The sequence below is a fragment of the Jaculus jaculus genome, chromosome 18 (assembly GCF_020740685.1).
Source record: "Jaculus jaculus isolate mJacJac1 chromosome 18, mJacJac1.mat.Y.cur, whole genome shotgun sequence".
Lineage (NCBI taxonomy): Eukaryota > Metazoa > Chordata > Mammalia > Rodentia > Dipodidae > Jaculus > Jaculus jaculus.
This window is the reverse complement of record NC_059119.1, coordinates 47925488-47952317: the sequence shown is the minus strand read 5'-3', so window position 1 is coordinate 47952317 and position 26830 is coordinate 47925488. Positions and strand designations below refer to the sequence as shown.

The following is a 26830-nucleotide window of genomic DNA, read 5'->3' as shown; positions in this document are numbered from 1 at the left end:
TATAAAGTGCTTTACTTTTATAATTGTAAACATTTTTGGAATGAAAAAAAGATATTTACTAACGTAAACGATTACAAATGATTTCAAAACAAGTTCAATATCTCATGTTAGAGTACAAATTGAAACATTCACATTTTTAAATCCATGGTATAATTTAGTAAGAACCTTAAAATTTTTTGATTATGTAGCGAGTCGTACACTTTTGAACTAACTGAAAGTTTTAAAGCAAATTAAGCGCACTATTAAAAAGCTGTTTTCTTTTCATGTCTTACAGTAAACTGCTCTTGTACTTAGAAACCTCCCCGTGTCCATCCGCTGATGTGCGCTCACTCAATGGACATTATTTCTTAGCCTCTACAATAAGTCTTCAGGACAGAATTTCTTAGGAAATCCAAGTTGGCTGTTTACACTTTCCAAAGGGCTTTATCTTTGGGAAAGCGCAGGCTCGTGCCAGGTGCTAGTCAACTGTGTCTTGTTAATTTCCAAAGCAAGCAGGAGAGTGGCATACGGTTCCCATGCCACACACTCCACCATTGGCACTGGGGCTTTATGGGCTTGACAGTGCTCCAGAAATTGTGGTTTCGTTCCTGACTGAATCACAACAATGTGCCACATAATTTAGCAATGCGGAACTTTCTGAAAAATGTCGTCATGTTAAACAGGGCCGTGTTTTCCCGTTCCCATTATGTTCGAACAATGGCCGTGTGCTGAGCAGAGCTCACTCGGGGGCGTGGAGGCTTCTTGTCACAAGGGCTTACCTCGTGGCGATGTCATATGACTCCGGATGGATACAAGTCTGGTCCAGAGGATTTGGCTTCAGTTCAACGCTTGCTGCGGCTTTGCTCTTCTTTTTGCCTTGCTTCTCATCGGTGACCTTGGCACCTGCAGATGTCGCGGCAACTCCTTGACTTGGGCCTGAAGATCCGGTTTGCTGACTACTGCTGTCATTTAAAACCAAAATAAAACAAATTTTAAACGGAGGGGAAGTTGGGCGGAAAAAGAAAGGTGTTTTGGATATGTGCTTATTTCTCTGCTATACGGATTATACACAAACAGCAACTACTCACTTCAGGAAGCTACCACTGGTTTAGACTATTGTTAACAGGACTTCCTGTTACTTGAAACCAAAAACATTCTTAGGTGATTTAGTCTGTACGATTGGCATTCAAAGAGGGAACAGACAAAAAAACAGGAATAAAAAAAAAGATAATATAATGACAACAATAATGTTGATGACGATGATTTCTCAGAGCAGAGGACAGAATCAAGTTCTGACAAGAAACGACTAAATGCAAAATGAGATAATGGGGAAAGGCCTTCAAAAGGATAAAATTAAACAGACTACTTCAAAAACTTGAATCAGCCCGACGGTGTATTAGCAAATATCAGATGTCAGAACATAGAACTACCTCAGAAATTGTGACAATGCTTATTCTGAATTTAGGATCATGTATCTAGCCAAACTAGCATTCAAATACACGGGGAAATTACAAATATTTCCAGAAATGTAAGTACTTGAGTTTAATAATCTATATGCTTTATCTAGAAAGAACTTCTTAAAAAGGAACTTCAAAAAACCCACAAAGAATTAAAGGCAAAAAATGATATTATGGATTTCAAGAGCAGAGGAAAAGACAGAAGCCAAAAAACTTATATAAATGCTTAGAAATATTAGATATAGAAATCTAAATAACGTGATAGACATGCGAATCTCATTAGAAGAGAAGACGTAAGGAGAACAAAGTTGGGAGATTTCTAGGTTTCCAGCCATCTATATGTAAGGATAGAGTTACATCTTAACCCTAGAGGTCAGTTCCAAACACAGGTAAGGAGCTGGACGGATGACTAAGCAGTTAAGGCCCTTGCCTGGAAGGCCTAAGGACCCCTGTTTGATTCCCCAGTGCCCATGTAAAGCCAGATACACAAGGTGGTTCATGTGTCTGGAATTTCTTCCTTGGCTAGAGGCCCTGGCACATCCATTCTCATGCTCATTCTCTCTCTCTCTCAAAGAAACGAATAAAGGGCTGGAGAGATGGCTTAGCAGTTAAGCTGTGAAGCCTAAGGACCCCAGTTCAAGAATGGATTCTCCAGGACCCACATAAGCCAGATGTACAAGGTGGCACATACATTCTGGAGTTTGTTTACAGTGGCTAAAGGTCCCGGCGCACCCATTCTCTCTCTCTCTATCTGCCTCTTCTTCTCTCTGTCACTCTCTCAAATAAATAAATAAAAAGAAACAAAATTTTTTTTTTAAAGAAATGAATAAATACTTTTCAAAAGTTACAAAATAGGGCTGGAGGGCTGAAGAGATGGCTTAGTGGTTAAGCGCTTGCCTGTGAAGCCTAAGGACCCTGGTTCAAGGCTCGATTCCCCAGGACCCACATTAGCCAGATGCACAAGGGGGCGCACGCGTCTGGAGTTCGTTTGCAGTGGCTGGAGGCCCTGGCGCGCCCACTCTCTCTCTCTCTCTCTCTATCTGCCTCTTTCTCTCTCTGTCTATCACTCTCAAATAGATAAATTAAATTAAAAAATTTTTTAAAAATAGGGCTGGAGAGATGGCTTAGTGGTTAAGCGCTTGCCTATGAAGCCTAAAGACCCCAGTTTAAGGCTCGACTCTCTAGGATCCACGTAAGCCAGATGCACAAGGTGGCGCACGCGTCTGGAGTTCATTTGCAGTGGCTGGAGGCCCTGGTTCGCCCATTCTCGCGCACTCTCTCTCTCTGCCACTCTCAAATAAATAAATAAAAATAAACAAGAGAAAAAGTTTTAAAAAAGTCAACAATGGCTAGCAATCAAAATAAACTTCCAAGCAAAAATCATTGTGTTAGCAATATTACATTCATTCATTTAAAAATATTTATTTATTTAGGATTAATATGAATGGGCCTGCCAGGGTCTCTTGCTGAACAAATTCCAGGTACCCTTTTGTGCATTTGGCTTTATGAGGGTACTGGGGAACTGGACCCAGGCTGGCAGGCGTTGTGACTACACACTCTTAATCATGGAGCCAGCTCCCGGCCCTCTACAGACATTAGCCAGAAGTCATATATCTTCCAGCACTGATTATCAGTTGAAAGAAATTAAGGCTTTTAAAATAGCCTAAATGTTCATCAATAAGGCAATGGTTAAGTTACATTATAACCCATTCATTAATCAATTAAAAATGCAGGTCTTAAAAGAATAAAAGAAAAAAATTACGGTAATTTATATGGAAAGAAATACAAGAGTGACAGATGAGTGAAATGAGGCTTTAAATAGATTTAAAAAACATAATCCCTTCTGCTTGTATTTAAAAATAAAAATCACAAACACATGAAGGTGACATGGAAGCAATTTATAGTCTAGAAGTGACATACAAGAAGCTATTCTGAATTAAGAGATTAAGTCACTTTTCTCTTATTTCTTTTTAATTGCTGTTTGAGTTTTCTAAGGGTGTGCTCAAAAATATATAAAGTAATCAATGCAAGATGATTTCATGGTCAAATTTTTAACTTCTTGGCTTCTGGGTTTGGCAATCTACTGAGGTAGAATTCCTAACCCATTGTTTTGCAAAATGTACCCATGTTTTCTTCTGGTATGCTTTTTCAGTTTTAATGTTTTCTTCTTTATTACCATTTTTGGTAATATCATAGAGTTAGCCAAAGCCACAGTTTAACTTTTTATGTTTCAGGTATGATCCACCCGGAACCTACTGGGAATATTTCAGGTCTGATCCACCTGGAATCTACTAGGAATATCTCAGGTATGATCCACCCAGAACCTACTGGGAAGAAGTGAGTTGAGATTATAGCATGCCCTCATATCCAATTCTTGATGCTGGAATTTACTGGGAAGAAGTGAATTGAGATTATAGCAACCCCATCATATTCTTTTGTTTTGTTTTGTTTTGTTTTGTTTTTGTTTTTCGAGGTAGGGTCTCACTCTAGCTCAGGCTGACCTGGACTTCACTATGTAGTCTCAGGGTGGCTTCGAACTCACGGTGATCCCCCTATCCTCTGCCTCCCAAGGGCTGGGATTAAAGGCGTGCACCACCACGCCCAGCCATATCAAATTCTTGATGCTGGAATTTCGTAGGAATAAATGAGTTGAGATTATAGCAACCCCCTCATATCAAATTCTTGACAGTTACCATTCAGACACTGGATAATTTTATCAACGTCCCCCCCATATTTGAAATGTCACCTTATCATAAACTAAGTTATAACTTATATCTTAGTGGATTTCAGATTCTATTCTGTGCTACATCAAAATCTGTTTATTTACTATGTTTATTGTTTTTCAGTGTATGTGTATGTGCGTGGTATGCATCTGGAGGCCAGGGGCTGATGTTCTCCACACTTCCTTTTTTTTTTTTTTTCGGGGTAGGGTCTCACTCTAGCCCAGGCTGACCTGGAATTCACTATGTAGTCTCAGGGTGGCCTTGAACTCACAGCGATCCTCCTACCTCTGCCTCCCTTGTGCTGGGATTAAAGGCGCGTGCCACCACCACGCCCGGCACGCTCACTTTTGGAGATAGGGTCTCTCACTGAATCTGGAGCTCAGTTACTTGGCGAGACTAGCCTGCCAGCAAGCCCCAGGGACGCCCCTGTCACTGTCTCCCCAGTGCTAGGGGTGCAGTGGCCCACCATCACCCCCTTGCAGGCCTTCGCATGGGTGCTGGGCATCCACGCTCAGGTCTTCATGCTGTGTGGCCAGTCCTCTTACTAACCGACCCATTCCATCATATGTTTTATGACGACTTCTACTTTCTTATAGTGTTGATTTTTCCTTAATATAATCTTTTTTTTTTTTCAGAATAAAACGATATTATTAATTTTGAGGTAGGGTTTTACTCTAACCCAGGCTGACCTGGAATTCACTATGTAGTCCTAGTCTGGCCTTGAACTCATAGTGATTCTCCTGCCTTTGCCTCCTGAGGGCTGGGATTAAAGGCGTGCACCATCATGCCCACCTGAACAGATTATTATTATTATTATTTAAATATTTTATTTATTTGATAGAGAAAGAAAGAGAGAATGGGCACACCAGGGTCTCTAGCCACTGCAAATGAACTCCAGACACGTGCACCCCCTTGTGCATCTGGCTAACATGGGTCCTAGCAATTGTACCTGGATCCTGTGGCTTTGCAGGCAAACGCCTTAACTGCTGAACCATCCCCCTCCAGCCCTGAAAAGATGATTTTTAAGAGACCTTTATTTTAATTTTGTTAAAAGAAAAAGTATGCATCAATGAACCAGATCACCACAAAGCAGCTGATACACAAAAGCTATCCTTTATGATCATAAAAGGCTAAGAAGCTCGTCCAGTTTCCTTGCTTTGGGGCAGCGAGCACTAGAAAGCGAGACCTCTACTCCACGCACACCACCACTACTGAGGCCAGCAGAGTGGCTGCCCGGTGAAGTCTGCAACGTGAAGTGACACGGGACACCTGGTCTCTTAAATGCATCAAAGTGGACCGTGCCTTGGGATTTCTCACACTTTGTTTGCTTTCCCTCTGATCCATGGCCCCTTCGTTTCACTCAAAAATCCTGCAAGAATGGCTTCTTAACACATAGTGCATCCAAAACAGCTGCGTGGCTCTCGGGGACAGTGTCGGAGCTAATTCTTACAGCGCTTACTTACCATCTGAAAGTACTTATTTTACTGGTTTGTTTACTGTCGTTCGAGCATTTAAAACACAACTCCATGAAAACAGGGCATCTGCTAATAGGCTGAGGTGCCAGTGCCCAGCAAGGAACCCATTCAACACGCACTGAGTGAGCGAGTAAAGGCAGAATACTGGGCATCTGGAATTTATGCCAGTCAGTAGGCTGGGCACAGTTACCAGGACCAGGGAGGAGGCTGCCGATCTCCCGGAAGTGGGTGCTTTCCTAGTCACCTGCAGCATGTCCGAATGTAAGCCTGGTTGATTCGGATGAACCCAGCGCACTGCTGGAAGGATTTGGGACCAAGCCCTTTCACTTCCTTCAACTGCTCTCGGTTGATGAAGGGGCCATTTTTCTCTCGCCATTCAATAATACTTTTGGCTCTGTTGGCATTGAGTCCTGCAATATGCCTAAAAAAAAAAAAAAATAAATCAAGTAAAACAAGATGAGCAAAGCGGCCCAAGGAAAGCTTGCAACTGAAAAGGCAATGATACAAACATCTGAATTCTAAGCTCAAAGATTACATATTGTCACATGCCTAAGTTAAGTCATTCCAAAAGGGAGTGAAGTAGAAATGGACAGAAAAGGACGAGACAGCACAGTGACCAAACCAGCTGTTGTTAAAAATGCTCATAAGGGCTGGGCGTGGTGGCGCACGCCTTTAATCCCAGCACTCGGGAGGCACAGGTAGGAGGATCGCCATGAGTTTGAGGCCACCCTAAGACTACATAGTGAATTCCAGGGGAGCCTGAGCTAGAGTGAACCCTACTTCGAAAAATCAACCAACCAACCAAAAAAAAAAAAAAAAAAAAAACAAGCTGATAAGGGGCTGGAGAGATGGCTTAGTGGTTAAGGCATTTGCTTGTGATGCCAAAGAATGTATGTTTGAATCTCCAGATCCCACGTAAGCAGGATGCACAGTGACGTAAGTGCGCAATGGTGCACATATGCACAAGGGGGCACACACATCTGGAGTTCACTTGCAGTGGCTGAAGGCCCTGGTGTGCCCATTCTCTCTCTCTCTCTCCCAAATAAATTTTTAGAAAATGTTTAAAAATGTTGGTGAGGAGCTAGAAATGGCTCAGTGATTAAGGGCTTGCCTGCAAAGCCCAATAACCCAGCTTTGATTCCCTAGCACCCATGTAAAGCCATATGCACAGTGGTACATACATCTGGAGACTGTTTACAGTGGCTGGGGGCCCTGGCAGGCCCATTCTCTCTTTGTGTGTCTCTCTTTGCTTGTGAATAAATAATTGTTTTTTAAAAAAGATGCTGGTGAGCTGGATAACCCTGATGCAAGAATGGTTCTTCAAATGATCATAAATGTTGGCGGGGATGTGGAAAAAAAGGAACCCTTCTACACTGCTGGTGGGAATGCAATCTGTCCAGCCATTGTGAAAAACAGTGTGGAGGTTCCTAAAACAGCTATAGATTGATCTACCATATGACCCAGCTATAGCACTCCTAGGCATATATCCAAAGGACTCATCTCATTTCCTTAGAAGTACATGCTCAACCATGTTTATTGCTGCTCAATTTATAATAGCTGGGAAATGGAACCAGCCTAGATGTCCCTCAACTGAGGAGTGGATAATGAAGATGTGGCACATTTATACAATGGAGTTCTACTCAGCGGTAAAGAAAAATGAAGTTATGAAATTTGCAGAAAAATGGATGGACCTGGAAAGGATTATACTAAGTGAGGTAACCCAGTCCCAGAAAGCCAAGCACCACATGTTCTCTCTCATATGTGGATCCTAGCTACAGATGACTGGGCTTCTGCGTGACAATGAAAATACTTAGTAGCAGAAGCCAGTAAGTTAAAAAGGAGATATAAAGGGAAGACAAAGGAAGGGAGGAGGGTACTTAATAGGTTGATATTGTATATATGTAAGTACAATGATTGAGATGGGGAGGTAATATGATGGAGAATGGAATTTCAAAGGGGAAAGTGTCGGGGGGGGGGAGGGAGGGAATTACCATGGCATTTTTTTAATAATCATGGAAAATGTTAATAAAAATAAAAAAAAAAAAGAATGGTTCTTCACAGTGTTTCTATACTATTCATGATCCTCATATTCCCAGCCAAGGAATGATTCTGTCCATTTGTGTTGCAATACTTTTTTTTTGTTTTGAGGGGGAGGGAGGATCTGCGTGGTCTCATCAGTGAACAGAGTTGAACTATCAAGAGGTATGTCAGGGGGAGAATAAAAGTATGAGGACTATATCATTAGGAAGCTTTCTCGGTGTTGATTAAAAAGGTTGTTATTTCAGAGAGCCTTATTTCTATTTATGAAGTTCCAAATATGGAACTATAAAGTACATGTGGCTCTGGAGGAAAAAGAATACCAGTTTCAGTGAACAAGGCTCTCATCGGGGAATATCATTCTGCCCCAGCAGGCTTGCCTCACAACCGCAGTCCCGTCAACTTCCCAACAAGGAGCTCTTGTACAATCACGGGGAGAAAACAGCAATATTCTGAGAGGTGACTTGGAGAATCAGGGTAGAACTATGTTAGCCACACCTGGAACTTTCCGAACCCAGCAGCTTTGACAGATACATACGAGAGACTTGACTAGTGAAAAATATCTACCAGTAAGTGGTGTGAAACAGCTCTTTTCCAGGTTAGCCTCCTTTACATTCTATTAGCAACAATAATGTACTCAATCGTTACCATACACTTTTCACTTTAAATCTGCAATATTAAAAATGACGATGTGAACTGTTATAATTCTTTCCTTCAATGACGTCTTTCTCTGCTTAGCTAAAGGCCTCTATGAACCCATAGGTTTTCTACACTTGATCACTTTATACAAGTGGCCCCTTTTCCTGGGACTGGATAGCCAGTTAAAGTCGCGATTCTGAGACCATCGGCCACAGACTTCTTGTCTCACCTCAGCAAAACTTCGGAACAGATGTTAACATCTACTCCCACAAAGCTGACGCATTCTTCCACAACACTGTCCAGCGTTGCCTTAAGTAAAGTCTGGGACACATCATGCTGAAAAGGCAAAGACCGAGTATCAATCAGAAGTGGCGGCGATGCCCATTTTGGACTACTGGGTAACTAACTCTGGCTACGTTTATTGTTATTGGCTACCAGCCACCCTGGTAAATTTCTTCATTCCATTTAAAAAACAATGTTAGTGGATATAACTGAACTGAAATGAAGGAATCTGTTTGTTCTTTTGTTTTTATATTCTAAGCCGCTCTTGCTCCTGACTTGAATATAACAATTAACATTTGGAAGAACTCCGGAATTCTGCCTAGCTTTAGCTTGAATTAAAGTCACCTAGAGAGGCTGCTAAAATACAGGCTGATCTGTGATTCACGAAGCCAGGAGTGGGGCCTGAAAGGTTGCATCTCAGCCAATGTCCAGGTCACAGCGTGGTTGCTGGGCTAAATGCCTCTGCTTCCTAGCACCGTCTTCACTTGCTAACTGATCTGCTGCCGGCGTTAAGTCATGACAGGAAGCAGACTTCTTAGTAAGCTGCTCAGCAAATCAAACTAGCACAGTGCTTCCACTGGAGGACCATATCGCTTATATGAAGTGCCACTATTTTCTATGTCACTACAGAAAATACGCTGTCAAACCGTGACATAATGTTTACTTACCGCACTGGATTTTTTTATTGATATCTTAAATGTTGAAAGAGTTTAGGCTTAGTGTTTTTTGAGATCAGATATCATGGGTAAGTAAGTAAAAGGAGGAATATAAGCAATCTAAGTTGGTTAAAGCATTCCTAAAATTTCTCTTCATTCAGAATCACATCCTTCTGAATTATTGATGAGTCCTGGCTGTCAGCGTTTTCCAAGTAGTGTTGGCTTACATGCATATGCACACACACACACACAATTTAGAAAACACACAAATAAACATAAAACCAACCAACTATGGGCTGGAGAGATGGCTTAGCGGTTAAGCGCTTGCTTGTGAAGTCTAAGGACCCCGGTTCGAGACTCGATTCCCCAGGACCCATGTTAGCCAGATGCACAAGGGGGCGCACACATCTGGAGTTCGTTTGCAGTGGTTGGAGGCCCTGGTGCGCCATTCTCTCTCTCTCTCTCTCTCTCTGTGTCTTTCTCTCTCTGTCTGTCGCTCTCAAATAAAAATAAACAAAATTAAAAAAGAAAAAACCAACCAACCAACCAAAGTATGCCACATAAGCTCACAGCACTGACTGCATGTGTTCCATACTGGAAAAAAAGTTCACAAACACTCTGCGTAACTTGAATTAAAAGTTTTCTAATTTTTGTATTTAGATATTAAAAACATTCCAGTATTTTCACTGAAATAACTGATATAAACAATCTAAGGGAGGAAGCATTTGTCTGGTCAGTGGGTTGAGAAATTTCAATCCCAAAGGGGGGAAAGAGCATCAGAGAACCGAGCAGCTCATGTCATGACAACCAGCAAACATGGAGAGATGGAGAAGGAGCACAAGAGCTCACCCTATGCGCTACCTCCCCCACCTCCCACAGTTTCCAGAAACTCTCTAAACAATGCCAACGCCTGCAGATGTGGCCTTCTGCTGTGTAGCAGATTCTGCCTAATTGAAGTATTCCCTCCTGAAAAGAGGAAGGAGCTCTGGGAATTCAGAAAGTCAAGAATAAGAGACCTGAAATTTAAAGGGTCACATGGCTATTTATCAAGGTTATAGTGAGAATGACAGACGACTGTTGAAGGGCAGATTTTTGAGCAATTAGAAACTGAAACACTGGGGAGTGGAAGAAAGGAAGGCCAGGCGACTGAGGAAGTCAGTTAAGTCTAGCGAAAGATTCAAAACCCCACCCAAAGGCTATCTACTGGGAAAAACAGCTGCTTAGGAGGAGAGACTCTGCTACTGAGCTGCTTACAAGTAGGATTCTCCAACGAGGCCAGCCGCCTGTAGGCGATGCAGCTGGCCCCAGAGACGCAGCTTCGGGATGCTCGCTGTGCTGGGGTGGGCTTCAGGGTGACAGCACCTGTCTTTGAATCCAAGCAGGAGGTCTGGGGAGTTTGTCATCCAGGAAGGAATGACACTTCTTGGGGTGTGGCTGCATATAAGTCATCTTTTGCTCCTATAAGCAACCCCTCACCCTGCTTTGTAAGTAACCCCCCCCCCAAAAAAAACTCACTGGTTCATCAAAACTAGTCTTGGCATCGTCATACTTTGATTTCTTGTCTGTGCCCTGTCTGAGGTGAAGATAGGTGTTATGTCTCCTAAGGGAAGAACTTTCCCACCTTTAATACATGAGCATGTTCTAAGGGACACTTCACATATAAACCACAACAGGCAGTAAAGGTTATATGTTATTTGTGAGTTTCATTTTCCTATATACACATGCTCAAACATGAGAGATGGGTAATGTAACCATGATACAAAGCATATTGAGGGGGGGGGGAGGGTCATGCTCAAAAGGAGTTAAAACAATAGTTTAACAGTCTAACAATAACACAGTCATTTAGTTCTACGTGTATTTAATTGTGCTAAGTACTGAACTGTGTGAAGGGACTATCTGGAGGAAGGCTGTCTCACTGAGGATGGCAGCTAGTCAACACTCAAAGACCAGCTCTTCACGATACTCGGCAGCTCCTGACGTAACTAGTTCTAGACTTGCTCTTCCTCCAGGCTCCTTGTAATGATATTTCCTTATTACCTAATAAAAAAACAACAGATTTCCTTCTTGCTCAAGCCACTCTGAACTGAGAACCTAGGTGCTGAAAGTCTATGAGGAAGACACAGGCACTGAAAACTACAACCATGCTACCAAAAATTCCTTGAGCTGGGACTGGAGTGGTGGCTTAGCAGTTAAGGCACGTATCTATGAAGTCTAAGGACCCAGGTTTGATTCCCCAGTACCCATATAAAGCCAAATGCACAAGGTGGTACATGTGTCTACAGTTTTGTTTGTAATGGCTGGAGGCTATGGCATGCCCATTCTCTCTCTATCTGCCTCATAACACTCACATAAGTAACATATTTAGAAAAACAAATCCTGGGAACTTTATTGTCAGGCACTATTGAAGGTATTAGAATATCTAATCGAATGCTCACAATCATCTACCGTATGTTCATATGGTTTTGTCACTATCTATATCTATATCTATATCTATATCTATATCTATATCTATCTATCTATGTATATGTATATGTATATGTATATGTATATATATAAACTTATACCGCAGCTGGGCAATGGCTCATTGGCTGACACACTTGCTGTGCCAAGTGTGATACCAAAGTTAGAACCCCTAGCACTCATGCAAATGCTTGGTGGCTTGCCTGTAATGCCAGTGTTTGGGAGGTGGAGCCAAGTCAGCAAGCACTGCTTTTAAGTGAGAGACTTTGCCTCAGAAAATAAAGGGAGAGTATTAGAAGACACTGACATCAACCTCTTCCCTGTGCATGCACACATATGTATATCCACATGCATACAAACATACATACACACCCACATGCCTAGACACACATGAGAAGAAAATACCAACATAGGGCTGGAGAAATGGCTTAGCGGTTAAGGCGCTTGCCTGTGAAGCATGGAAACCCATGTTCCACTCTCCAGATCCCACATTAGCCAGATGCACAGAAGGGAGGCAACTGCAAGGTCGTACATGCCCACTAGGTGGCACAAATGTCTGGAGTTCATATGCAGTGGCTGGAGGCCCTGGCATGCCCATTCTCTCTGTCTTCTCTGTATCTCTCTCTCTTGCTTACAAATAAATAAATAACTTTTAAAAAACAAACAACAGAGTAGACCAGCTATTTCACCAAAATACCCCACACAAAAAAAGTCCAAGATAAGATACAGAGTTACAATTTAATTCCTCTAGCAGCAACTTAGATAAAAAATTTCCAATAAGCAATGTTACCCATTATAGGCATGTGTTTTTGCAGACAATCTTCCCTAATGTTTTGCTGTAGGGGGGCGGGAATTAAAGAGTTAACACTATTTTCTAGAGGTAAAGCTTATGTATTTGAAGGAGGGAATGCTAAATCAAGCTCCATACTGTGCCTATAATACTGTCTTTGACGTTATAGCACAGGCATTCATTTTGCCGATTTTAAAACATTTTCTAAGCAACTATTATGTACCAGACACTACGCTAGTTGTGATGGTGTTAAAAGTCAAGGACAAATGACATGTATTCAATGTCTCCAAGAAGCTCACTTGGATCTGCTGAAAGCTGAGATGTGACACTCTGCACTCCTGGCAGTCACTGGTCCCACCATTGAGAGGCCCCTGGGTCTGACCAGACTAATAATCCCCAAAGACTTGAGCCAGGAAAAAAATAAAATGGCCTGTTCTATTTTCAAAAAGAAGTTACTCAATTCTGAATTTTTGGGCAAGTTATTTGAAATGTAAAAACAGGGTCCTTTGAATTCAAGGACATATTTTTTGGGATATTATATTTTTTACATAAAATTTATGAGAATTTTTAATAAAAAAAGTAAGTGGTCATTTATACTAGTCAGCCTTTTTGAGGTCAGAATCCACATTTTCATTATTACTTTACCACAAACTTCTGAAGAATTGCTCATTGAACTGCTGTGTTTTATTCCATCCTGAAGCACTAAAATTATCTCACAATTTTTTTTTTTTACAAAAAGTCTTTCCAGAGGCAACAGTGTGGGTTCAGCTTTTACGGCAACATCACTTCACTTTTCACTTACACATTAAACTTTAAGTTTTCTTTTAGTGGGTTCTGGTGCACTATTCTTCTTGGAGTCTTTATTTAGCAATTTTCCTCAGGTTCCTCCTTGGACCTTCTAGATTGCCCCAGTATAAACCACAGCTAGAAACTGAAGATGCAAAAGGTGCCTACCCAGTTTTACATCAAGCATGGCTATTTCCTTATCTTGTATCTCCTTTCCTTTGAGTGACATGTGACAGCTGAAAAGAGTCATCCAGGAGGACTTGTGAGTGGCCCATGAAAGGCAGTACTGCAGGAGAATGGGAAACGTTTGCGGAAACAGAAGAGCGAGTGCTTTAAAGGAGCTCCCCCGTATCGTCACATCCAGTACGCAAGGGGTGTACACGTGCCACTTTAAATGTAGGGCAGCAGTAGCCACAGAAACACGTCGGCCAGTTAACACTGTGGGCTAGCGCTACCAGCCGTAGTGGGCTGTGCGCCACATGCAATGGGACAAATGATCTTGAAGAAAGAAAAAAGTGCCATCTCTTCATAAGCACGTTCTTGTAAAAACACACACACTTTGAAGACCAGCAGAACATTTTCACTGTTTTCAGTAGATAGACTCCACGGTGAACAATTTATAGGGCCTTTGGATAGAGATGCCAGCAGGCATCAGTATTTCAGGACTGGAAGAACTTTCCAGATCTGAAAACCTAGGCTAAAATATGGCCAGTGGTCAGAAGAGTGGGGGCGGGGGGGGACACAAGAAGAGATTCTCTTTGCAAAACCCCTCATCTGATAAAGCCTATGGAAGGTAACTCAGTAAGTAAATACTCAGTTTGCACTGGACTAATTTTATTTATTTATTTGTTTTGGTTTTTCGAGGTAGGGTCTCAACTAGCCCAGGCTGACCTGGAATTCACTATGGAGTCTCAGGGTGGCCTTGAACTCACGGCGATCCTCCTACCTCTGTTTCCCAAGTGCTGGGATTAAAGGCATGCGCCACCATGCCCAGTGCATTGGACTAATTTTAAAAAGCTAACCTTCCCAGGTATCAAATGCGTGTCACCAGATGTCCAGTGAGATCCCCTCACTCTGGATAGCCAGAACTCCTGTGTGTCCAGGACACAGTGTACCTTCTGGAATCTCCATTCAGCTCACAAATCTCCACCACCTTCCCTGTATGTGTATAGAGATAGAACAGGCAATATAGGACTGTCTCCTTAGACAAGGAGATGACCACAGGAGAAACCACACAACTGTCCCCCTCCCCCGGCTGATCATGCAAGAAGTTTCCAGATTAGCAATGGACTATTAGTAAGTTGGAGAAGCAGACAGGAATAAGGAATACTGACCCAACTGGAATTTGGAGAACTTACAAGAAACAGAGCTTAAAAGAACCGAGTTCATCAAAGAGACACCTTGCCTACTGAAGATGCTCACATACGCAAACCTCCAGAGATTCCCGAGGCTGCGCAGAGCTGGGAGACATAAGATGTCCCGCTGCTCCTGCCAAATGTGATGGTAGACCACAAACCCCACGCTCTTTGTGGATACCTTAGGGAAGGAAGAGCGGGCTTTTCTGGTCCTAGAGTAAAGGCCACCCCACGCTCCCAGTAACAAACTAAAGACAAGCGGCCCAGATGAGGCCACTGCTGAGTTCCACTGAACACTTCCAGGTTAAACCCTAACAATTCTCTGTAACCTGTTCCATAGTCCAGAAGCAGACAGAATACTTTCCAGCTCATCCTTTGAGGCCAATTTTACTGTGAAACTCATTAAAGACACGGCAAGAAAAAATACGAGCCACTGTGCTGGCAGAGCTGTAAAAATTCTGGACAACATCTTAACAAATAAAACCTAACAATGTATAAAGTAATTATTCATCACCAACAACTGTGATTTAGCCTCTGTAGGCAAGTCTGGTTTGATAGTCAAAAAGTGATTAATGCAATCTATCCCATCAATAAACTAGCAAGAAAAAAACACAGCTCTGAAAAAAAAAAATCCTGACACTCCTCAGTAATCTAGGTATAAAGGTATCATTTTCAACTTGATTAAAAAACACTTGTATAAACAACAAAAACCACAGTTAACATCACATTTAATGGTACAAACCTGTTCTGACCAGTATAAGAACAAGACTAAGATGTCTGTTCTCCTTGCTCCATTTCAACGTTACACTAGAAGACCTAGCTAACACAGTAAGACAAGGAAAAAGAAGGTATTCAAATCGGAAAGGTGATGTAAAACTACCTTTGTTCATTCATAACATGATTTATGAAAATTCAAAATATTCAAACAAAAGACTCCTAGAGTATTAAATCGTAGCAAAAATGCAAAATACAAGGTAAATATATGAAGTTCAATCATATTCCTATCTATCAGCAATGAACAAATGACACCTCAGATTAAAAACATACAGTCATTTTACATTAGCAGCCCAGAAATGCAGACAGGCTAAATCTGAGTATCTGTGTCTATAAAGAAAATCCAAAAGCCCCGATGAACATTGGCGAGCTGGTCCAGTTTTGTGGATAGGATAATTCAACATTATTGAGATTTTGGTTCTTCCCACCTTGATCTATAAATTTTAAACAATCCTATTAAAATTGTAGAATGGGGCTGGAGAGATGGCTTAGTGGTTCAGCGCTTGCCTGTGAAGCCTAAGGACCCCGGTTCGAGGCTCGGTTCCCCAGGTCCCACGTTAGCCAGATGCACAAGGGGGCGCACGCGTCTGGAGTTCGTTTGCAGAGGCTGGAAGCCCTGGCGCGCCCATTCTCTCTCTCTCCCTCTATCTGTCTTTCTCTCTGTGTCACTCTCAAATAAATAAATAAATAAATAAATAAATAAATAAAAAATTGTAGAATGGCCGGGTGTGGTGGCGCACACCTTTATTCCCATCACTCTGGAGACAGAGGTAGGAGGATCACTGTGAGCTCGAAGCAACTCTGAGACTAAATAAATGAATTCCAGGCCAGCCGGGACTAGAACGAGACCCTACCTAGAAAGCCAACAGTAACAAAAAAAAAAAACCTGTAGAATGTTATTTTAGGGATATAAAATTGATTCTAAAATTTGTACAGACAGATAAGATTCAAAACGGCCAATACTGGAGAAGAACTAGATTAGAGGACTGATTCTACCTGATTTTAAGACATGCTGTTATAGTAATCAAGACACAGTGTGGTGCTGGTAAAAAAAAAAAAAAAATAGACAAATTAGTGGAACAGAATAGTGCCCAGAAACAAGCACACACACAGTAAAGTGATCTTTGATAAAGGAACAAAGGCAATCCAATGATGTAAACAGCCTTTTCTACAAATTAAACTAGACATGTAATAAAACTTGTTAAAAAATCTAGATTCAGATATTACACACTTCATAAAATTAACTTAAAATGGGTCACAGACCTAAATATGAAACATGAAACCATAAAACTCCTGAATGACAATGAGAGAAAAATCTAAATGACCTTAGGTTTTGGCATGATCTATGACAGAAATAATTGATAATCTGGATTTTATTAAAATTAAAAATCTGACTCTACAATTTTTCCAGTTCCAACAATTTCCCTTCAAATTTCATAACTTCCTTTTTGTTTGCAGCTGAATAAAATTTCATTGTATATATGTCCTACATTTTTGACCTTCATCCATCAGATGATGGACATCTTGAATTGCCCTTCCTGTTTTCTCCTTTATTCATCTCAGAGCTCCAGGTCTTCCATTGATCCATTGGAGGTTGATTTTCCCCTGACCCATTTGGAGTTGATTTTTGTGCACGGTGAGAGGTAAAGATCTACATTCATTTTTATATGTAGGCATCCATTTTTCCCAGCACCATTTATTGAAAATGTTGCCTTTTCTCCAGTATGTTTTTTTTTTTTTGGGGGGGGGGGCTCTTTGTCAAAACCAGGTGGCCATTGTTACATGGGCTGACATCTGCACCTTCTGTTCTCCTCTGATATACATGTCTGGTTTGTGCCAGTACCACACTGTGTTTATTACTGGCTCTGTAGCATGACTTGAAATCAGGTATGGTGATAGTTCCAGTTTTTGCTATCTGGGGCCGTTTGTGCTTCCATATGAATTTTAATAGTGTGTTTTATGTTTCTCTGAAGAATGGCACTGGAATTTTGGTTGATATTACACTGAGTCTGTATGTTGCTTTTGGTAGGATGGCCATTCCACAATTTCAATTCTTCTTATCACTGAGCAAAATCATACAGGATAGTGCCATGGCCTTTGGGTGCCCACCAGGATTGAAAGGTAACCCTACTGCTGAAGACACCACACTCAGTAGACCATGGCACGCGGAAACCAAGCCGGAGCTCAGTAGAAACTTCCTTCCTGCTGCCAGAGGGCACCAAGCAGGCTGATGGCAGAGAAAAGTCATCAACAATACCACCCGGTGGTGAACGCTGCATTCTACAATACAACAGGCAAGACGTTATCCTCCGGCGTAACAGTAGCATGAAGGTTCCTGGGGTAACCCACAGCTCTATGATTAGAGCTGAGACCTGCTCAATAGGAAGGAACCCTTGCTCGGCACTGGAAATTAGGTTAAAAGCCCATGGCTATAGGGAGAATGTAGGCCGGAGGGAAGAGCCTCCTCCTATTGCTATACTGGTTAAGTGTATGTTTTCAAACTTGGCCCAGATCAGTTCTGCTGTTAGCCCTGGTCAAAGTTCTTTGTTTTTGGTAGCAGGTGAGGGAGTGTGGGGGAGGCACTGGGAGGCATTCAAGGCAAATAATCCTAACTGATCAAGTGCTTAAGAGGAGCGACTGATAAGTGCTCTGCTGTAAAGGAGAATCTTTTACCATGACAGAATATTAAAATCAAGCTAACAGAAAACAGAGAACTGTGAAAACAGTACAGAAAGCAAGGACATGGTATGTTAGGAAGAGAGTAATAGCTTCGTTCTTACCACAAACAGCAGCAGCCAGCGGACAATGACATACCATCTTCACAGTATGTTCAAAAGAAAGAAAACTTGGGGCTGGAGAGATGGCTTAGTGGTTAAGGTGTTTGCCTGCAGAGCCAAAGGACCCAGGTTCGATTCCCCAGGACCCATGTAAGCCAGATGCACAAGGGAGCACAGGCGTCTGGAGTTCGTTTGCAGTGGCTGGAGGCCCTGGCGCGCCCATTCTCTCTTTCCCTCTCCCTCTCTCCCTCTCTCAAATAAATAAATAATTTAAAAAAGAAAGAAAACTTGCAATTACCCTTACCAATTTCAAATTCTGACTTTCAAAGATGAAGGGAAAATAAAGGCATTTGCAGATAAACGAGTCTCACTGTCAGCAGATCTGTCCGACAAAAAAATGCTAAAGGAAAATTTTCTGACTATAAAGAAAACTGACAACAGAGGGACAAAATGTGGATAAATACAAAATCACGTGTTTGTGTGTGCTCTAATTTTACTCAAAATATACAGGGCCATTTAAAACAAAATGATAGCATGGTATGTGGGGAGACCCGCACCACACACGTACACAGGAAAGGAGGACCACGAGGGGACATGGTGAGGTGGCTTAATTTTAAACACTGTAGACCGTAAAAGCAGGAATACATATGATAGCCCCTAGAATATGCACTAGGAAAAAATGCAAAGCAGTAAAGCTGAAAATCTAATAAAATTAAAAAGTCAAAGCCAAAAATTATTTGATTTTCTACCCAAAATAAGTCAGAAAAGAAGGCCAAATGCAGATGCTACAAATAGCAAAAACAAACAAACAAAAAACTGCAGACTTTAATGTACCAATGTGAATGTGAACATTACATTTTAGTGAAATAAATACTCCAATTAAAAGACGATACCTTATCAAATGTCTTTGTACTTTTGGGGGGGGAGGGTTATAGGGGCTCACTCTAGCTCAGGCTGACCTAGAATTCACTATGGAGTCTCAGGGTGGCCTTGAACTTACGGAAATCATCCTACCTCTGCCTCCCGAGTGCTGGCATTAAAGGCATGCGCCACCACACCCAGCATGTACTTTTTTTTTGTACTGTGTGTGTGTGTGTGTGTGTGTGTGTGTGAGAGAGAGAGAGAGAGAGAGAGAGAGAGAGAGAGAGAGAGAGAGAGAGGAGGGAGGAAAAATTGGTGCTCCAGAGCCTCTAGCCACTGCAATTGAACTCCAAATGCATATACCACCTGGGACCTGGAGATGTGAACATGGGTCCTTAGGCTTCACAGGCAAGTGCCTTACCCACTAAGCCATCTTTTCAACCCAACTCCTTGCACTTTTTTTGGTTCTTCAAGGTAGGGTCTCACTCTGGTCTAGGCTGACCTGGAATTACCTCTGTCATCTCAGGGTGGCCTTGAACTCATGGCGATCCTCCTACCTCTGCCTCCCAAGTGCTGGGATTAAAGGTGTGCGCCACCATGCCTGGCTAAGTCTTTGCACTTTTAACAGGTAGATTATACTTGATAAGGAACTGTAAATAAACTGCAATTGACCTTTCTAAACTGTGAGCTCAAATAATCAATTTAGAAGGGAACTGTCACACTCTTAACTATCCCTCCCTGTCTCATGGGTTTCCTAGCCCTAAACCACTTCTGGGTTTGTCCATTGCAATCTGATAGCACATGTCCCTTCCCCAGACATCTCACCTCCTGACTCAAAGACAATTCTCTGTAGAAGAGTTACTTTCAAAGCTAGAATCATTCTCTACATTGCCTCGGTAGACCGCAGGAGAACTCAGCTAAGAAAAGAGTAATGGAGTTAGACGGTACAAGCATCCCAGTCAGCGGCTTCCTTGGTCTCATTCCTTAATTACCCACAAGGAACACTAATCTTGCCTGAAAGTGAGTCCTGTGATAATAAGAACTTAAGTAAGGCGTATAACTTCTAAATAAATCATGAAATGAAAACAAGCTTTTTCACTTGTTTGGGTAAGAAACGGATAAATTTTAACTTGGCTGTGCATCCACTGTGTACTCCAGCAGGCTCTCTCACGTCCCCTAGTGGACGCAGACTGACATGGCGGAGGAAAGATACGGGCAAAACTGACCAAACACAGGCCCATAAACCCTACGTGCCTGCCTTGCCCACATACATTCCCAAACCAACGCCTTGCACTGTCTGATTCGCCATCAACAGGGAAAGTATGAACACATCTGAACTGGACCACACTTATCTGTCCCATGTGAGGCCACCCAGCTAAAACATAATCCTGGCTCATGACATAGGCATGAATAAATGCACACCAATTAGCGACACATTTTTGATCTGACATAATACAAAGGAGTCGATCTTTCCACTGTAAATCTTTATTTTTAGAGATTTATGGCTTAGTTATAAAAGCAAGACTTCAGAAATCTAGGTTGCAAAGATTTAGCCACAACAGAGAATTTTCCCTTTTAATAAACTCAGAGTAAAGCTATGTAGAAAATCTGAGCTGAACTATGAGTGAGTGGGGGAAGGGAGAGACCGTTCCTTGTACACGGGCATTTTGAGAGCTTAAAGGGTAAACTATTTGGGGAGGCATAGGCTGGACATAAAAGGAGATTTTCATGCTGTTTTTTAAACAAAGTTTTTCTTTCTACAGTAGAGAAATAAAAGACTCTTAACAGTATTCCCAGTATTAAGTACATTTTTTTCCTGTCCCAATGCATAGACCATACCTGTATGTGGCTAGACACACAGTTAATGCTAATTGCCTTTCAGTCCCTTATTCATATAGAGAGCACACCTGTCCCAATGAGACCCAAGCTGACATTGACAGTGCTGGAGCCTCGGCATGGAGCGTGTGAATACGCTAAAGCAAGAGTCCTTCCCGTGCGTGTCCCCTTTGTCCACACGACCATGGCAACAGCTGACCTAGGGCTCCGTGCGGTCTAAGGTGATACTCCCTTCCTTGCTCTCTGCGCTACTGGGAGTAAAGAATGCATTCTAGGGCTGGAGAGATGGCTTAGTGGTTAAGCGCTTGCCTGTGAAGCCGGTTCGAGGCTCGGTTCCCCAGGTCCCACGTTAGCCAGATGCACAAGGGGGTGCACGCATCTAGAGTTCGTTTGCAGTGGCTGGAGGCCCTGGCGCGCCCATTCTCTCTCTCTCAAATGAATAAATAAAAATTGAATAAAAATAATATTTTTAAAAAGAATGTGTTCTAGAACTCTGGCCCGTGCCCTCCGATGGCCATTTCCTACTTCACTCTCATCCTTGTATATGCATGATCGTCGAGTGCATGTGCACAGGTGTGGTTTGTACGCACATAAATACACCTTGTCTGTTACTATATTTGGTCCCGTTGTTTTTGAATTTAATTTTACTGGGTGCTTGGTTTATAGAAGATTCTTTTTTTTTTCTTTTGCATGTGTGTAGTATGTGTGGTGTGGCATGGTGTGTGTGTGTGTGTGTGTGTGTGTGTGTGTGTGTGTATGTGTGTGGTATGTGCTGTGAGTGTGCACGGGTGTGCCGATGCAGCGTCCTGCTTCCCTTCCGTCACTAATCTACTTGTTCTACCTTGTGATGGTCTCCTACTGACTCTGCAGTTTGCCATTCAGGAGACTGGGCTCACAGACGTGCATTTATGTGGGAGCCAGAGGTTGAAACTTGGCTGTCTCGGCACCGCCCCCCACCCAAGGTTCATGTAAGACGCGCAGGAACCCTCTTCAGTCCTACGTGAGGATTTCCAGGTATGTGCTTAGTAGCACTTCAGATTTATTCTTGGCATTTACATTCCTAATATCTTGCTTCTTTTTTTTTTAATAATGAATATCTTTTATTTTCATTTGTTTATTTGAGATAGAGAGAATGGGTGCACCAGGGTCTCTAGCCACTGCAAACGAACTCCAGACGCATGTGACACCATGTGCATCTGGCGTACGTGGGTCCCAGAGAATCGAACCTGGGTCCTTAGGCTTCATAGGCATGTGCCTTAACTGCTAAGCCATCTCTCCAGCCCATATCTTGCTTCTTAATAGACAGTAAATGCTTCATAAATTGGAAAAAGGAAAAACCAAGTGGGGCAAAGTTGCAAACATTTCAGCCTTTGGATTCTTGCTGAAGTTGGGAGTTTGGCTCAAGGAAAAAACAAAACAAAACAAAACAAGATAAAATCAGACATAATACATCAAATTGTCATGGACCATTCTTAGTTCCATAAAGAGTTCCTATTACTTCACACCCCAGTCAGAATAATCTCTGATGTTTTAACTGGAAACACTTAGGTCTTTCTCCTAGAAACTCAATAAAACCTAAGCTTCTGTCAACTTGAATTCAGCTCAAATGCAGCACCTTGTTGCACAATAGAGAGGGAGAGGGAGAGAGAGACAAAAACTGGAATAAAGTAAAAAGGAACACTAGAAAGTCCTCACTGCTGGCTCCCAGGCCCAGCCTTCTGTCATTCCTGTCTTGGAACTCTTGTTTACCATACACAGACCACCTTGGCCAATGTTAATGAAAAATGGACTGAGCTCCACTATCAGAATGACCAAGTAGAATTATTCTGATACAGGTACATAAACTGAGATACAATCAAAAGATTAGGGGCTGAAGAGATGGTTTAATGGTTAAGGCATTTGCCTGCAAAGCCAAAGGACCTACGTTTGACCCCCCAGGACCCATGTAAGCCAGATGCTCAACGGGCACATGCAACTGAAGTTCGTTTGCAGTGGCTGGAGGCCCTGGGGCGCCCATTCTCTCTTTCTCTCTACCTATTTATGTATCTCTCTCTCTCTCTCTCTCTCAAATAAATAAAATAAATGAACCTTAAAAAAGAGATTGGGAGGGCTGGAGAGATGGCTTAGCGGTTAAGCGCTTGCCTGTGAAGCCTAAGGACCCCGGTTCGAGGCTCGGTTCCCCAGGTCCCACGTTAGCCAGATGCACAAGGGGGCGCACGCGTCCGGAGTTCGTTTGCAGAGGCTGGAAGCCCTGGCGCGCCCATTCTCTCTCTGTCCCTCTATCTGTCTTTCTCTCTGTGTCTGTCGCTCTCAAATAAATAAAAATTAAAAAACATATATTAAAAAAAAAAGATTTAAGATACTTTTTTTCCTTTTCTTTCTTTCTTCTTCTTCTTCTTCCTTTTTTTTTTTTTTTGAGATAGGGTCTCACTCTAGCCCAGGCTGACCTGGAATTCACTATGAAGTCTCAGGGTGACCTTGAACTCACAGCGATCCTCCTACATCTGCCTCCCGAGTGCTGGGATTAAAGGCATGTGCCACCACGCCCAGCTGTAAGCTTAGTTTTTAAGACGGACTAGTGACTTACTGCCATTTTAGTTTGAAAGCTTTCTCCTACCATTGAAAAGAAATGGAATGTCAAGCTGGCATCTTTCTTATGTGCCTCCTTTATCTGGAGGCACTCCTGCTTTTGGTTCACGTAAGGCTTGTCATAAATACTTGCTGTTCTGGATGGAAAACTTGAGAGAAAACCACAGTCCATCACTGCAACAGGAAGGGTTACCAAGCTGCACTCTCCCAGCGAGGAGCGGGACGTGGCTCAGGAGAGGGAGCTCACAGAGCTTTTGTGCGGACCGAAGCTGGATCCCCAGGCTACAAAAACAAACGTATCAAACGTCACCATGACACGGGTCCTTATGATGTCAGATAGACCCTGAGGTGACCAGGGACACCTGGTGCTCAATCCTGTAATCTCCTCAAGGTGAGAAAGACCTGTGGTTTGCTCCTGAGCAGCAGGTGGCAAAAAGGCTAGGATGCCATTCCCGTGATTAGGTTATTCTGCCGCTCACTGGGACGCTGTCATGTTGATGAAGTCAGGAGTCACGCTGGAAACATGCCCAGGTGGCGAGGAGCTGTGGGTGGTCTCTAGGAAGACCTCAGTGTGGTCTCGGGGTTTTAATAAAAAGGAGGTTTAATGAGGTTTCCAGCTTTACTAATTGGGTGGATGGCGATGCCATTAACAGAAGTGGTGAAGGAGAGAGACAAAAGTGATTAGTGGTTTTAATTTTAACTTGGATATGGGGCAACGGAGTGGCTTCCGGATTGTAAGATCCCGGCGGCAGGTGGACATGTGGGGCTTGAAGGTGCGGGAGTGAGATCTATAGGCAAAGCGTTTAAGGATGCCCTGCATACAGACGGGAGGAACACAGCGGACACCAAGCCTCGTGAGGGAGGCCCAGAACCGTCAAAGGCAGAAGTGCAAAGGATTCTGCAAATAGCAAAGTGAACAAAAGACTGTACGTGATTCTTCTGCAGTTGCTATATGCAAGTGATTCTAAAACTCATCTACAAAAGGGGTATTGTGAGAATGGCTTGTTTGGAGGCAAGAGTCTCACTCTAACCCAGGCTGACACAGAACTCACTCTGCAGCCCAGGCCGGTCTTGAACTCATGGCAATCCTACTTCAGCCTCCCTAGTGCTGGGAATTAAAAGTATGTGCCACCACATTCAACCTTCTCCACTGGTTCATGAGGACAGAATGCTTATACACAGAATATTTCTATACATCCGCTGATTTCCACTGGATGAGGTGCTTAATCTTTAATTACAGAGAGTCTGTAAACAACTGTGATGGGGCTGGATTGCCAGGTAAGAATCCACAGTAGTTTTTCACACGACAAGGGCAAAACACAAAGTTCTCCAGGGACTGGTAGTTAAGATATCAAAGTTATTCAAGGTCTTTATACAAGAGTAATTCTGAATAATCTATTGGTTATTTGTAAGTGACTGGAATCTTACAATGCTGCCTTAATTCATCATCACAATGTTGTAGCAAATATTATTTTAACTTTATAGAAGAGGAAACTGAGGCACAGACAGGTGAAGTAAATTGCCTGAGTTCATAGTGCCAGGCCGTGAGGAAAGCCCATGCCTTTATACACGTCTCCCGTTTCTCTTACACACTAAGGAACCTCAACTCTCTTGCTCAGCATGCCAAGAGAACCCCGTGGATTCATTTTATGTTTTAAGGGCAAGTTTTTTAATCAGGAAAACATTTTTATTTATATCTTCTACCCATTAATAAGGCTTAGAAAAGATGTGCTTTTAGAATTCTGTATGATATTGTTCTTATTACAAATCTTATGTAAGTGCTATGTGCAATCTCAGGGGGAAAAAGATAAGTGATTTCCAAGGAAACTACATGGCAACTTGCTCTGACAGGGCTAGTCTTTTCTATTATAAAACTGTAATTTACGTTCTCCCTTTCCCTTTCCCCCTGATTTTTCTATCCTTCTGTCACTAAGAAGGATCAATTGTACCATTTTATCTGACACACTGAAAATAATTATGATTTGTACCTAACCAACTCAGCTATAAATGACAGGCATACTTCTTTCTCAAAGACAACTTGACTGCTTCCATTGCTGGGCGGCTTCTTCACGGAGGAAAAGCTAAGGTTAGGCTAAGTATGCACTCAGAGTTAGAAGAGAAGGAATAAATCTGGCTCTCCAAATGGCGGTTTGTCTGTTTGGTCTTCTTCCTTCTGGGTAATTATATATGTCTTGATGAAATCCCAAATTTGATTTTAAACATTTTTTTAAAAAAGAGACAGAACAAAGATTTTGTTGGCAAATAGTATGTAAGAAGAGAATAATGTCTAAAGGTCTTTTTAAGATCCCAATTTTTTAGAGCTACAGAGGCCTTCAGCATTTGTATTGTAGTATACAATTCACAGATGGGAAACTCTAAGCACAGACAAGCTGGATACCATGATTAAAGTGTCTTTATGTGTTGTGGTACTTTCGCCTACAAAAAAGAAAAATGACTTGAGCTTCCCAGTTTGGCTTTTCAAAACCTGCAACTCAAAAGACAAGAAATTTCCCTCTATCCAGAAAATATCTGAAGGCAAAACAAGGGCAGAGTAGAAAATCACCACTAGAAATGCAGCAAGATGAAGAACCCTGGCTCCCAAGCGCCAGCTGCTGATGAAGTTTTCAGTGGCCAACAGCAAAAGGTAAAAAGAGAACAGTCGTGGCAAGTTGTTTAACAAGGTAACTTTTCCTTGTAAAAAAACAGTCAGGTACTATATAATTCTGACAGTCCTACCTTTTTTGGTGCTAAGATAGTCCTTTCTCTTTTTAAAATACTTTATTTATTATTTTATTTATGAGAAAGAGAGAGAGAGAGAGGCAGAGGCAGATAGAGAACAGGTGCACCAGGGCCTCTTGCCATAGCAAACAAACTCCAGACTCATGCGCCACCTTGTGCATCTAGCTTATGGTGGGTCCTGGGGAACCAGATGGGGGTCGTTGGGCTTTGCAGGCTAAGCATCTTTCCTGCCCTCCTTTCTCTTTTTCTTATCTCTAATAAGGAAAAGCTTTAGAAATACCTCAGTTCACCATAACACTGCTGTATTTGCTATCTTTTGCCATGTGAGGAACTATCCCCAAGCACGCCTGTTACAACAAACATCTTTTATCTCAAGAGTGGAAGAAGACCAGCTTGGCCCTAGCTCTCAGCAGGGCCTCCTGTGAAGCTACAGTCAAGAGATAGGCTGGAGCTGCAGTCGTCTGGAGGTCTGGGCCTGATGAAAGATCTTTCTCATGATAGCTCAATTACATCATTGTCAGCACAAGGGCCAACTGCCTCAGATGCTGCTGGCCAGAGGCTGCAGTCCTTTGCTTACTCCACGTGGCTGTGTGTGACAGGGATGTGTTAACATCA

General features: G+C 42.4%; 1 protein-coding gene across 2 annotated transcripts in view; it reads right to left on the bottom strand.

Moving 5' to 3' along the window:
- Srbd1 (S1 RNA binding domain 1) overlaps nt 1-26830 on the bottom strand; it is a 205007-nt gene that overhangs the window by 19523 nt on the left and 158654 nt on the right. The window contains exons 17-19 of one of the 2 annotated variants that reach the window (XM_045137694.1): nt 8540-8646; nt 5879-6055; nt 759-941 (exon numbers count right to left, since the gene is read on the bottom strand). In XM_045137694.1, coding sequence (XP_044993629.1) covers nt 759-941; nt 5879-6055; nt 8540-8646 — 467 coding nt within the window. The remainder of the gene's footprint in view (nt 1-758; nt 942-5878; nt 6056-8539; nt 8647-26830) is intronic. The other variant, XM_045137695.1, reaches the window with a different exon arrangement.